This window comes from Cervus canadensis, chromosome 1 (assembly GCF_019320065.1).
Source record: "Cervus canadensis isolate Bull #8, Minnesota chromosome 1, ASM1932006v1, whole genome shotgun sequence".
NCBI classification, from domain to species: Eukaryota; Metazoa; Chordata; class Mammalia; order Artiodactyla; family Cervidae; genus Cervus; species Cervus canadensis.
Window position 1 is genome coordinate 125,435,775 of NC_057386.1, and position 15,165 is coordinate 125,450,939.

The 15,165-nt window shown below is 43.6% G+C and overlaps 1 protein-coding gene across 1 annotated transcript; it reads right to left on the reverse strand.

Annotated features, from left to right (window-relative positions):
• Positions 1-1,403: 1,403 nt before the first annotated feature.
• HCAR2 (hydroxycarboxylic acid receptor 2) lies at positions 1,404-3,507 on the reverse strand. The gene has a single exon (XM_043441763.1). It carries the CDS (start codon positions 3,393-3,395, stop codon positions 2,304-2,306), a length of 1,092 nt encoding a protein of 363 aa, XP_043297698.1. The 5' UTR covers positions 3,396-3,507; the 3' UTR covers positions 1,404-2,303.
• Between the last annotated feature and the right edge of the window lie 11,658 nt (positions 3,508-15,165).

Sequence of the window (15,165 nt, forward strand, 5' to 3'; positions counted from 1 at the left end):
CCCCATTTCCTTGATTATAAAAAACAGCTTTCATTCAGCCTCCACAAACTTCCCTGAGTTCCGATGGGCAGACTCAAGCAGTTGTCAATTAGAGAAGGAAGGAGATGCGACACCAGGCAGAAACAGTCAAGAGCAGCCTTGGGGCAAGGTCCTGTTTCCCCATCGGGGAAACATATGACAATATCTTTGAGCCATTTTGCTGATACTGAAACCCCCTCCAGGTCAGAGAAGTTAACAATTAATGATGTTATGGTCCCCACCAGCATGTAGACACCATACGTGAAGGCTGATGGTGCTGACTCCCACTTACTTCACCACCAACCCATCAGAAGAATGTCCACAAGCTGATCATGCCTTCCTCTTTGAACAGTTACTGTAAAACTTCTCACTGTCTTCCCCAAGTGGGGACACACGGTTTTGAAATCATTAGCCCGCTTTTAGCCCCCTTTGCCTGGCAAAACAATAAGGCTATTCTTTTCTACTTCACCCAAATCTCTGTCTCCCAGTTTCGATTCAGCACTGGTGTACAGAGAAACTGAGCTTTCAGCATCAAGCTGATGGGATGAATGAACAAAAGGACAAATGTGAGTTGTTCGGGTGTTCTGAACAAATCGGAGTTTCACAAACGGGTTCCCTGCTGACTCATGCATCTGAGTCTAGGGGAATCCCTACTCTCCTCTGAGCTCTTCTCTCCTCATCTCTTCCTCTTTAAGAAAGATGATCTCAGCTTTTAACTTTCAGTCTCTAGGAGTTAATTGAAAAATCAGACAAGCAAACTGCTCAGAAAACACTTCAGAACCTCAAAATATCCATCTTTCTTCCTTTTCTGCCATCCCACTGGGGCCAGGAGTCCAAGTATCTGCCTTCCTTATCGGCCTCCAAGTCACTATGTCAAAGCAAGCCTCATCTTGCTAAAGAACAATGAGTGGAAATGAGCATGTAACAGAAACTTGGACTGATCACCACCTCAAACCAGTACATCTCCTTTCCTTCTCAGCATTCAGAACTGAAACCATTCTGTAGGAAGTTCTCTCTTCCCCCTCCTATGCAAAAATCCCAGCCTGGCCAGATTCCTTTTTTTGATACACAAATACTAATAGCAGCATTCACCACCCCCTAAACAAAAGCAAAGTGCTCTTGTAATCTTGTCTGTACTGCCCTTCCAGATTAAATCACTTTTCTTTATTCCCTACTCTTTCCCATCCTTGTTCTAACGCATATGTAATTTTTGACTTAACTACCTCATGTTGCGGCTCAGATTCCACATCCTTTTCTTACACTTTACAGTATGTGGTATTTTTTTTTTTTTTCTACCAGGGCACAGTTAACAACCCATAAAGGTCTTCGCTTAAGTAAGAAGTCCATGTCTGTGAACCATCACCCAGACACATGCAACACCAGACTGTGAGTCTCATATCAAAGTTTATTGAAGGGGTAGATTTCTTATAAGAACAGAAACACAAGCAAATGAACCAGGAGGAAATCTTTCCTCCCGCTAACCATAGGGCAGCATTTCCCTTTGAGTGATAAAAGCAAACAGAGGAGGGAAGCTGCTTTCTCCCTGGAGCCTTTTTAACTGCTCAACCTTCAAATTAGTGTAAACAGAAGAGGAATGGATTGGCTGCAGGTTGTAACATAAATGTCATTTCCTTTTGCTTAGTAACACTGTTCTGCTCAGTCCCTCCTGGGGTGAAGCCCCTTCTTACCACCACTGGAAACTCAGATACTAACCGAAGTTCATGAATCTCTCTATCTGGTCCGTTTCTGCCAAATCATGGCTGAAAGAAGGATCGGCTCCACCGAACCCAGGTGACCTCCTGGCTTGTTTCATGATGCCTGGGCTCCCTTCAGATGCAATAATTCCCCTCCAGTCACAGCTTTCCTTATCCCAGTGGGAGCCCACAAGAAGCTAGACATTGCCCCAGGAGCTGAGAACCAAACAAGTCTTAGGCAGGTGACAGGAAGAGGCCAGTTGAGCGCCAGGTGCCAGTGGGCCTCTCTGTGGCTTCAACACTCCAGCAGCAGAAATGCGGACAGTTTTGCCATCTTCAGTTCTGCAAGTGTCCAAGATGGAACAGAAGTCTCGACACCTGGAGCTTCATCCTCCATTCCCCAAGCTTCCTGTGGAGACACTCTATAGGCAAGCAGCCCACGCTGCCACACCAATGCCCTAAATCTGCTTCTCTGAATCTGGAAGTTCTGGGAAACCACAGACCAAGGCTCTGTTACTCCATGCACCAGCCAAACTGCTTCTCCAGAGATCCTGGTCCTTGATGATCATCTCCCTTCTTGGCTTAACTTTTTTAACTGGAGACTGGATTCAGATAAGAGGGGCTCTGAGGCTCGCTGGGATTGGCCATCAAAGCCTCGGGAACATTCTTGGTAGTGCTCAGATCCCCTGTGAGCTCGACGCTGGTGCTGCGGTTGTTATCCGACTCATCCGGCCCTTTCCTCTGCAGGCAGCGGTTGATCAAGGTGGAGAAGAAGTTGGGGAAAGATGGGCTGGAGAAGTAGTACACCAAAGGGTCCAGCATGCTGTTCATGTAGGTGAAGCTGAGGGTGATGTAAAACGCCAGGTCCACTGAACGATAGATGTCACAGTTTTCCGTGCCAGCCTTGCGCAGAAGCCAGAAAATATGTATGCGCACGGCCACGCTGGGCAGGAAGCAGATGATGAAGACAATGGCCACCACCATGATGAAGTTGATAGCCCGCTTGATCTTGGCATGTCTGTTCATTTGCCGCTGCCGTAGGCTCCAGACGATTCTGACCGAGCAGAACAGGATGATGCCCAGGGGCACGAAGAACTCCAGGAGGAACATGGCATCGTGCCAGCGGAAGGCATCACAGATGCTGAAACTGCTGCACAGTTTCGAACCCTGATTCTCGATCAACCTCGTTCTGTTCAGGAGGTGGACCGTCAGGCCGATGGTGATGCCCCACAAGAGGCAGGAGATGATGCCCGCCGTCCGATTGGAGATCTTGTTCAGGGCGTGGTGGGGATGGACCACCCGGAAGTACCTATCCACGGCCACCACGGTGAGGAAAATGATGCTGCCCTGGCGGTTCATGGCCAACATGAAGAGCATGAGCCGGCACGGGATCTCCCCAAACTTCCAGTCCCACCTCCGCACGTAGTTGTCCGCCAGGAATGGCAGGCAGATGATCAGGAGAAAGTCAGCCACGGCCAAGTTGAACAGGAAAACCCGGCTGGCTTTCCAGGACTTGAGGTGGAAGCAGAAAATCCACAGGGCAAGGCCATTGCCCAGGAGCCCGAACACGAACTCCAGCCCCACGACCGGCGGCAGCACTTTGGCAATGAAGTCATCGCGGAACACACAGCAGTTCTTCTCCCCTATTTTCAGAAAATGATTCTGCAGGTGGGAAGGGTTCATGAGTGAATCGCGTTGGCGCCAGGGAGCAGCTCACCTAGCCAAGGCTCAGGGAACGAGGTGTGTGTCTGAGTGGCGAACCTATGGTTCAGCGCTCGCCTTTATGTCATGTCAGAGTGTTGAAACAGATGACTGAATGGTTACCAGGAAACTACGAAATCGCTTTAAGAAAAAAAAAAGAAGCCAGCAAGGCTCTTATGCAATCTGCTGTTTGCATAAACAAGTAATAAAAAAAAAATCCCCCGGGGAGACAGGAACCCACAAAATTTTCTAAATGTAAAGAATATGTTTGGGCAAGCCGACTGTCATTGTGAATTACTGAAATGTGTAAGCCTGCGTGCATGTATACTGAATACTTAGCACCGGAGAATCAATTCACAGTCATGTGGTTGTCTTGCATAATGAACAAAACAACAACAGCAATATTAATTTACTGTGCTCAACAGAAACATGACGAATTTGCATGGAATATCTGCAGACATGTGTTTTAAGAAACGGTAACGTGTGTGTGATTTTTTTGAGGGGGGATGGAAGGCCAAGAGGATAGTAATTGTCCAGTATTTTATGAGGACAGATGTGTTGCATTTGATGTTTCCAGGCCATCTTCTCTGTACAAGCATGGATTGACTTTCTAAACCAGAATGCTGCAATTAATTCCCAGCTAAGGGGGGGTGGGGGGAAGCTATTTGAGAACAGCATGCCATTTCATAAGATACTTGAAAACTTGAACCCAGTTTGGGTTGCCAGTGGTATGTTACAATAAGTTGGGTTTTTCCTTTGTTTGTGTTAGATTTTGAGATGCCTCCATGCTCAAGTAAGTAATTTATTGTTAAGGAGGTGATTTATTAAAATTAATAAGCTTTATTTTTTAGAGCAGTTTTAAATTCCCAGCAAAACTGAGCAGAAAGTACAGTGAGTTCCTGTTTACCAGCTGTCCCCATATACAACCTCCCTCACAATGTGCATGATATTTTTGATTTTTAAAAATTTTATTTATTTATTTATAAATTTATTTTTAAACAAATTTTACTTAATTTTAGCTGTGCTGGGTCTTCATTGCTGCTCTGGCTTTTGAGTGAGGACCACTCTCTAGTTGTGGTGCGCAGGTTTCTTCTTGCCTTGGCTTCTCTTGTTGCAGAACACAGGCTTTAGGGCACCAGGTTTCAGTATTTGTGGCCCTTGGGTTCAGTAGTTGCAGTTCCCAGGCTCTAGTGCACCGGCTCAGTAGTTGTGGCCCACGGGCTTAGTTGCTCTATGGCAAATGGGATCTTTCCTGATCAGAGATCAAATCCATGTCTCCTTCATTGGCAGGCAGATTCTTTACCACTGAGCTACCAGTGAAGCCCAATGTGCGTGATATTTTAAAAACCTCTGTTTTTACAAAATTAACCTTGAGGACCTAAGAAGACTTTGAACTGTGCCTTGCAGGAGGTCACCATTTCACACATCATTTTCTTGCTTTTCAGTATAATTGGGGATATAAATCCTTACAAAACATTTCTACCCTGGAATATTTTGGTTTGATGAATTCTTGCTGTGCAAGAGGTTCTCAGCTGTGTTGCTTCTACTCTGAGTAAGAACTAAGACATTTGTTTATTTTTATCTTTGAAAATTTGGTCACATCATGCGGCATGAGGGATCTTAGTTCCTGGACCAGGGATCGAACCTGCTTCCTCTGCAGTGGAAGTGTAGAGTCTTAATCACTGGACTGCCAGGGAAGTCCCAGACATTTTTTTTTTCCAGACATTTGTTTCTTTAGTTTTACACCCAGGTTCTGCCATAGGGCTTTGTAGACTCCTCCCAGTAAACGGGAGTCAAGATGATCTAATGTTAGGCTCACGTAGGAAGCAGTGGCACTTGACGAAGACGATGATGAAGATGATGTTGGCAGTCACGTTAGGGAGAGCTTCCTGCATGTTGGGTGGCATGCTCAGTGCTTTAATACATTCATTTATTTTCCCCTGACTGCAGCCCATGACGTAGGGACTACTACTGATTTCTATTTCGAAATGAGGAAAGTGAAGCTCAGAGAAGTTGGCCGTATATATAGTCAATGCTACACAGATCATAAGATTTGAATCTGGCACTGGCTTCAGAGCCTGAATCCCTAACCAAAACACTACACTGCCTCTTATTATATTATTGCCCCATCTGTAAGGCTGAACCAGATTGAGGTCACATTGTGTGGGTGTAGTAAGACTCAAGTGAAATGACTAGCATTTGTTTCTGATCCTTGATGCTTGTCAATATCCTGCTCCCTTCTCAGATGAATGTGGACTTGTCAGTGACATTCAGAAAGTAACCCTAAGGGCCTTTATTGGCTAAGAGTCAGAAAATCCAACTATTCACAGTAGTTATTTCCGGGAGCTGGAATTTGCAAGGGATCTTCCCTTTGTAAGATTTTCTTTCTGTTTTGTTTTTAATTTTTATTGGAATATAGTTACTTTACAATGTTGTGTTATTTTCTACTGCACAGCAAAGCGAATCAGCCATCAGGACACATATATGCCCTCTGTTTAGGATTTCCTTCGTATTTACATCACCATAGAGCACTGAGTAGAGTTCTCTGCCGCCCAGTGGGTTCTCATCAGTTACCTATTTTATACATAGTGTGTATGTCAATTCCAATCCCCTAATTCTTTTTTCCCCTCATAGACTGTTATTTATGTTTATTTTTATTACTTTAAAAAATTTTTAATTGGAGGTTGATTGCTTTACAACGCTGTGCTAGTTTCTGCTGTAAGCAATGTGAATCAGCTCTAAGTATAAATATACTTATGTCCCCTCCCTCCTGAGCCTGACTCCCGCCCCTCTAGGTCATCACAGAGCACTGAGCTTTACACTCGGTAGTGTATACATGTTAATGCTACTCTCCCAGTTCGTCCCACCCTCCCCTTCCCCCGCTCTGTCCACCTTTGAAAGTTTTATAATTTCATAATATTTGGATAAAATTAGGAAAGAACAAGAATGGATATTGCTTCATTTGAAAAAAAAAAAAAAAAGAGAGAGAGAGAGAGAGAAGTTGGAGGCCCTGGATGCTTTTCTCTGGCTCCATCATTACCCATGAAACCTCTTAACCCCTGAACTTCCCATGTGTAATGTGGAAGATGGGACCATCTTCCAGATCCCTTCCAGCTCTCACACCCTAGGATTCTAAACCCAAGTTCACAACTGCTCAGAAAGAGTGTCGATCCTGGCCTCCCTGGATCCTGGCCCTGCTGTGGAATTCCCAGTCTTACTACTGTGTCATGGGCATGTTTTTTCTTGCTCCTGTCTTCCTTTTATGCATTTATTATTTTTTTTCTTACTAGTGCATGAGCTGTACAGAAACTTGTTTTAGTGATTCATTTCAACAGCTCAGGCAGTGATTCCACCAAGTTTGGGGGAACTCCACTTAACATTTATGACTTTCACCATTAACTCAAATCTCCCTTCTTAGTTCTCTTATCACAACTGGAATGTGCCCCAGAGCAGGATGGAACTACTTTTTAAAATTAAAAATAACAATAGCTTTCATTTATCAACTGCTTGCTTTGTGCCAGACATGCGGCTAAGAGCTGTATATACATGATCTCATTTAATCCTCTCAGAAACCCATGAGGAGTTGCCCTGTTATGGTCACAGATCAGAAACCTGAGGCTTAGAGAGGTTAAGTAATTCATGGTTTGTCTTTTTTTTAATTATTATTAAAGTATAGTTTATTTACAATGTTGTGTTTGGTGGTAGCGGTTTAGTCCCTCAGTTGTGTCCGACCCTTTGTGACCCCTCTGTCCATGGGATTCTCCAGGCAGGAGTACTGGAGCCGGTTGCCATTTCCTTCTCCAGGGGATTTTCCTGACCCAGAGATCGAACCCAGGTCTCCTGCATTGGTAGGCAGATTCTTTACCAATTGAGCTACAAGGGAAACCCAATGTTGTGTTTAATTTTTCCTGTATAGCAAAATGACTCAGCTATACATATATATATATATATATATATATATATATATATATATATATGTATATAGTCTTCATATTCTTTCCCACTCTGATTTATCACAAGATATTGAGTATATCTCCCTATACTGTGCAGTAGAGCTTTGTTGTTTATTCATCTGTCCCTGGTGGTCTAGTGGTTAGAATTCGGCACTCTCGCTGTTTGTCGTTGAACGTAGCTGTTTCTGTTTCAGTGATCTATTACTATTTCAAAAACCACCACAGATTTTAGTGGCCTAAAACAGTCACTGTTAAAAAAAAAAAGTCGCCATTGTGTTATCATGGCTTGACTGAACTTAGCTAGTCAGTCTATATTTGGGGTCTCTTAGATGCCAGGGAGGCTCACGCATGCCACTTGGAGTGCCTGGACATCTCTTCCTCTTCATATGGTCTGTGTCTCTATGGCACCTGTACACAGCCTTTTCACATATTCTTTCCACTGAGTATGCTGGACTTCTGACAAGGCTACTCAACATTTCCCAAAGCACACAAGCAGACTCTCTTTCTTTATCTCTCCCTCTTTCCCTTCCTTCTTTTCTTCCTTCCATGGCACCGGGTTTTAGTTACAGTATGCAAACACTCAGCTGTGGCATGTGGGATCTTGTTCCCTGACCAGGGATCGAACCTGGGCCCCTGGCATTGGGAGCACAGAGATGCAGACCTTCTTAATGCCATGGCTCGGAGATCCCAGAACATCACCTGCACCACATTCCACTGGCCAAGGTGAGTCACCAAGTCAGTCCATATTTCACAGGGAAGGGCCACATAAGGATGGGGGTTCAGGAAGCACAGTTCACTGGTGTTATTTGGGGGGACCTGGACTCTGTAGGTAGTAAATGACTTTGAGTTGGTACATTTGGGAAATGAGAGACCTTTGGACCTCTCGAGAAGAGGATAAAGTAGGAGAAATCGAAAGCTAGTGGGCAGAGGAAGCTGGCAATACTGACTAGCAGAGACAGTAAAAGAAAGGAGAAGGGGATTTCAGAGTTTTGAAACACTGTTAAATTTAACATATAAAGTCTGAGGGCAAACCAGAATAACCAAATAATTTTGAAAAAGAAGAACAAAGTTGGAGGATTCACATTTTGCAATTCAAAACTTAACTGCAAATCTATAATAATCAAGACAGTGTGATTCTGGCATAAGAACAGATGTATAGGTCAATAGAGTGGGATTATTGAGAGTTCAAAAATAAACTCTTGCATTTATGGTCGGATGATTTTCTTCATCTTTTTAGTATCTATTTATTTATTTGGCTGTGCTGAGCCTTAGTTGTGGTGCTTGGAATTTTAGATCTTCGTTGCGGCATGTGGAAACTTTAGTTGTGACGTGTGAACTCTTGGTTGCTGCATGTGGGATCTAGTGCCCTGACCAGGAGTTGAACCCAGGCCCTCTGCATTAGCCACTGGACCACCGAGGAAGTCCTATGGTCAGCTGATTTTCAACAAGGGTGCTAAGACAAATCCGTGGGAGAAAGAATCATCTGTTCAATAAGTGCTACTGGATGACTAAACAGGCAAATGAATGAAATTGGGTCCTTTCCTTGAACTGGACACAGAAATGAACTCAAAATGGATTACAAACCTAAACATAAGACATAAAACTCTTAGAAGAAATCCTAAGAGTAATTCGGCATGACCGTGGCTTAGGCAGAGCCTTTCTAGGTACAACATCAAACACACACACAAACAAAACTGATAAGCCAGACTTCATCACTTTAAAGAAGTGAAAGTTTTTGCTTGGTTTTTACAAAAAGAAAGATGAAAAAAATGCTTGTTAAACAAACCAACCAAACAAGGGCCCATTGGTGAGAGTGTGGAAGAAGGCTTTTTCATACACTACTGGGGGAGTCTAAGTTGGTTCAGCCTTTTTGTTGAGAAATTTGGTGGTATCTATCAAGGTTTTACAGAGAAGGCAATGGCACCCCACTCCAGGACTCTTGCCTGGAAAATCCTACGGATGTAGGAGCCTGGTAGGCTGCAGTCCATGGGGTCGCGAAGAGTCATGACTGAGCAACTTCACTTTCACTTTTCACTTTCATGCATTGGAGAAGACAATGGCAACCCACTCCAGTGTTCTTGCCTGGAGAATCCCAGGGATGGGGGAGCCTGGTGGGCTGCTGTCTGTGGGGTCGCACAGAGTTGGACACGACTGAAGCAACTTAGCAGCAGCAGCAGCAGCAGCAGCAGCATCAAGGTTTTAATAAGAGCTAATACAATATAATAATAAGGGTTAATAGAAGTAGAGATACTCCAGGGACTTCCCTGGTGGTCCAGCAGTTAGGATTCCACAGTTCTAATGCAGGGGGCATGAGATTGATCCCTGGTCAGGGCACTACTATAGAGCATGGTCCAAAAGTAAAATAATAATAATAATTTAAAAAAAGAAATAGAGCTACTCCGTGTTGGTTGCTCCACCCATCAACAGAAAATTGGATTAAAGATTTACTGAGCATGGCCCCGCCCATCAGAACAAGACCCAGTTTCCTCCTCAGTCAGTCTCTCCCATCAGGAAGCTTCCATAAGCCTCTATCCTTCTCCATCAGAGGGCAGACAGACTGAAAACCACAATCACAGAAAACCAACCAATCTGATCACATGGACCACAGCCCTGTCTAACTCAATGAAACTATCAGCCATGCCATGTACGGCCATCCAAGACTGATGGGTCATGGTGGAGAGTTCTGAAAAAATGTGGTCCACTGGATAAGGGAATGGCAAACCACTTCAGTATTCTTGCCTTGAGAACCCCATGACAGTATGAAAAGGCAAAAAGATAGGACACTGAAAGATGAACTCCCCAGGCTGGTAGGTAGGTGCCCAATATGCTACTGGAGATTAGTGGAGAAATAACTCCAGAAAGAATGAAGAGACAGAGGCAAAGCAAAAACAACACCCAGTTGTAGATGTGACTGGTGATAGAAGTAAAGTTTGATGCTGTAAAGAGCAATATTGTATAGGAACCGAGAATATTAGGCCCATGAATTAAGGCAAATTGAAAGTGGTCAAACAGGAGATGGCAAGAGTGAACGTTAACATTTTAGGAATCAGCAAACTAAAATGGACTGGAATGGGTGAATTTAACTCAGATGACCATTATATCTACTATTGTGGGCAAGAATCCCTTAGAAGAAATGGGGTAGCCATCATGGTCAACAAAAGAGTCTGAAATGCAGTACTTGGATGCAATCTCAAAAACAACAGAATGATCTTTGTTCGTTTCCAAGGTAAACCATTTAATATCACAGTAACCCAAGTCTATGCCCCAACCAGTAAGGCTGAAGAAGCTGAATGGTTCTATGAAGACCTACAAGACCTTCTAGAACTAACACCCAAAAAAAGATGTCCTTTTCATTATAGGGGATTGGAATGCAAAAGTAGGAAGTCAAGAAACACCTGGAGCAACAGGCCAATTTGGCTTTGGAGTACAGAATGAAGCAGGGCAAAGGCTAATAGAATTTTACCAAGAGAACACACTGGTCATAGCAAACCCCCTCTTCCAACAACACAAGAGAAGACACTACACATGGACATCACCAGATGGTCAATACCGAAATCAGATTGATTCTATTCTTTGTAGCCAAAGATGGAGAAGCTCTATTCAGTCAGCAAAAACAAGACCAAGAGCTGGCTGTGCTCAGGTCATGGATTCCTTATTGCCAAATTCAGACTTAAATTGAAGAAAGTAGGGAAAACCACTAGACCATTCAGGTATGACCTAAATCAAATCCCTTATGATTATACAGTGGAAGTGACAAATAGATTCAAGGGATTAGATCTGATAGACAGAGTGCCTGAGGAACTATGGACAGAGGTTCGTGATATTGTACAGGAGACAGAAATCAAGACCATCCCCAAGAAAAAGAAATGCAAAAAGGCAAAATGGTTGTCTGAGGAGGCCTTACAAATAGCTGAGTAAAGAAGAGAAGCAAAAAGCAAAGGAGAAAAGGAAAGATATACCCATTTGAATGCAGAGTTCCAAAGAATAACAGGGAGAGATAAGAAACCCTTCCTCAGTGATCAGTGCAAAGAAATAGAGGAAAACAATAGAATGGGAAAGACTAGAGATCTCTTCAAGAAAATTAGAGATACAAAGAGAACATTTCATGGAAAGGTGGGCACAATAAAGGACAGAAATGGTATGTACCTAACAGAAGCAGAAGATGTATTAAGAAGACATGGCAAGAATACACAGAAGAACTATACAAAGAAGATCTTCACCACCCAGATAATCAGGATGGTGTGATCACTCACCTAGAGCCAGACATCTTGGAATGCAAAGTCAAGTGGGCCTTAGGAAGCATCACTACGAACAAAGCTAGTGGAGGTGATGGAATTCCAGCTGAACTATTTCAAATCTGAAAAGATGATGCTGTGAAAGTGCTGCACTCAATATGCCAGCAAATTTGGAAAACTCAGCAGTGGCCACAGGATTGGAAATGGTCAGTTTTCATTCCAATCCCAAAGAAAAGCAATGCCAAAGAATGCTCAAACTACCACACAATAACACTCATCTCACACGCTAGTAAAGTAATGCTCAAAATTCTCCAAGCCAGGCTTCAACAGTATGTGAACCGGGAAATTCCAGATGTTCAAGCTGGATTTAGAAAAGGCAGAGGACCCAGAGATCAAATTGCCAACATCCGTGGGATCATCAAAAAGCAAGAGAGTCCCAGAAAAACATCTACTTCTGCTTTCTTGACTATGCCAAAGCCTTTGACTGTGTGGATCACAACAAACTGTGGAAAATTATTCAAGAGATGGGAATACCAGACCACCTGACCCGCCTCTTGAGAAATCCATATGCAGGTCAGGAAGCAACAGTTAGAACTGGACACGGAATGACAAACTGGTTCCAAACCAGGAAAGGAGTATGTGAAGGCTGTATATTGTCACCCTGCTTATTTAAATTATATGCAGAGTACATCATGAGAAATGCTGGGCTGAAAGAAGCATAAGCTGGAATCAAGATTGCCGGGAGAAATATCAATAACCTCAGATATGCAGATGACACCACCCTTATGGCAGAAAGTGAAGAACTAAAGAGCCTCTTGATGAAAGTGAAAGAGGAGAGTGAAAAAGTTGGCTTAAAACTCAACATTCAGAAAACGAAGATCATAGAATCTGGTCTAATCACTTCATGGCAAATAGATGGAGAAACAGTGGAAACAGTGACAGACTATTTTGGGGGGCTCCAAAATCACTGCTGATGGTGACTGCAGCCATGAAATTAAAAGATGCTTGCTCCTTGGAAGGAAAGTTATGACCAACCTAGACAGCATATTAAAAAGCAGAGACATTATTTTGCTGACAAAGGACCATCTAGTTAAAGCTATGGTTTTTCCAGTAAACATGTATGGAAGTGAAAGTTGGACTATAAAGAAAGCTGAGCGCCAAAGAATTGATGCTTTTGAACTGTGGTGTTGGAAAAGACTCTTGAGAGTCCCTTGGACTGCAAGGAGATCCAACCAGTCCATCCTAAAGGAAATCAGCCCTGACTATTCATTGGAAGGAATGATGCTGAAGCTGAAACTCCAATACTTTGGCCACCTGATGTGAAGAACTGACTCATTGGAAAAGACCCTGATGCTGGGAAAGATTGAAGGTGGGAGGAGAAGGGGACGAGAGAGGATGAGATGGTTGGATGGCATCACCGACTCAATGGACATGAGATTGAGCAAGCTCTGGGAGCTAGTGATGGACAGGGAGGCCTGGCATGCTGTAGTCCATGGGGTCACAAAGAGTCGGACACGACTGAGCGGCTGGATGTTGGTCACTGAACTGAACTGGATGTTGGTCACAATTGTAGGGGCTTTATACAGCTAAACTCATTTAGTGCTCAGAACATCTTTAAGAGATAGGTAGTATACATAGGTACTATTCTTTCACAGACAAGAAAAATAAAGCAGTGAGAGGTTAAGTAATTTTCTCAAGGGCACACAGCTAGTAAAAAAAGGAGATAGGATTGGAATGCCCAAGATGTAACTCCAAGGGTTCTCTCAGCCACTGTGCACGTGACCTCACCCAGTGTGCCTTTGACTTAGCAATTCCATGTCTAAGAATCTATCTTCCAAAGTTTTGACACAACCCAAAGATATATCATTCAGTATGTTCACCATAGCATAGCGGCAATAGAGAAAAACTAGAAATAAATGTCTGTTAGTTGAATAAACTACATGTGGCTCATTTACACAATGAGATACAATTTCAAAAAGGAAATTGATATCTATTCTGACTTAGGAAGGGCTTCCCAGGTGGCTCAGTGGTAAAGAACCTGCCTGCCAATGCAGAAGATGCAGGAAACCTGGGTTCGATCCCTGAGTCAGGAAGATTCCCTGGAGAAGGGCATGGCACCCTAGGTTGGGAGGATCCCCTGGAAAAGGGCATGGCAGCCCATTCCCTTATTCTTGCCTGGGAAATCCCATGGACAGAGGAACCTGGCAGGCTTCAGTCCATAGGGTCACAGAGTCAGGCACGACTGAGCATTCACACACTGACATAGGAAACTGTTCATGATAAAATACCTTGCAAAACTCTATCTTTCTATCTTGCTTTAACAAGACGAAAGATTCATTACCTTTATGCAAGTATGTATGTATTCCAAATGTTAAAAGTCACCACCTCTAGAAATTGGATTAAGAGGAAATAAAGGAAGACTTTTACTTCTTACTTTACATATCTGTGTGTTCCTTGATTTCTGATTGAAAACATAACGTGCTTCTGTAATGAAATACATTGAATTCTTGTCTAAAAAGAAAGGGATCTGCAAGTCTATTCATGAATCTTCTGTCAGGAAAGACTGTGAGCAGACCCTTCTCACCCAGGGAGATCTCACAGCTTCCCCTCTTACCAGGTTGTTGTGGCCCAGCCTAGACTTTCCATTCCAGTCCCATTGACCTTCCTGCAGTTCCCTCAACCAGGATTAAGGGCCCTGGCTTCTCTGTAGAACCCCAAGTTTACCATTTTCACTGCAGATACCCTGAACGGTAAATTTAGTTTTTCTTTGGTTTCCACATTGGAACCCACGGGGTGAGGGCTATGTTTTTCACTTGGGTTGCCACTGTGCCTGGTGCAGAGCTGGTACCTAATGAATGTACCTTGAATGTGCCTTGAAAGAGGGAATGAATAAAACTGTATCATCACTGGAAGCTGAATATAGAGTAAGCCCATCTCTGAGCCCATCTGTTTATGCTGCTCCATCACAAACTCTGTCTATATAAAATGTAGGGCCCCAGACTTCCCTTGGAGAAGGAAATGGCAATCCACTCCAGTATTATTGCCTGGAGAACTCCAGGGACAGAGGAGCCTGGTGGGCTGCCGTCTATGGGGTCATACATGACTGAAGCAACTTAGGAGCAGCAGCAGACTTCCCTGGTGGTCCAGTGGTTAAAAATCCACCTGCCAATGCAGGGGACATGGATTCGATCCCCAGTCCGGGAAGATCCCAGCCATGTCAACTGAGCCTGTGTGCCAACTACTAAGCCAGTACACTGCCCAAAATCAGTCAATCAATCAATCAATTAGTTTTAAAAATGTAGGGCTCCAGCTTCATGGATGAGTTCAGAAGGGTACTGTGTTTAGTTTATGCCCTGCTGTCACTATCTTGAAATGCTTTATGCTTTTTGAATGAGGGACCTCGCATTTTCTCTTTGCACTGGCGTTTCAAATTAGATAGCTAATCCTGAAGCCATTTATGGACTCACTGAGATGGTGGGGTCTTGCGTCATATTGGAAATCTGTGAATTAGAAGACCCAGAAGGCAGCAAGCTGAGAGTGTGCATCACAATGTGTCCACCTCCC

Coding starts and splice junctions, on each gene's coding strand:
- HCAR2 (XM_043441763.1), bottom strand. CDS start 3,395: ATGAACCCTTCCCACCTGCAGAATCATTTTCTGAAAATAGGGGAGAAG.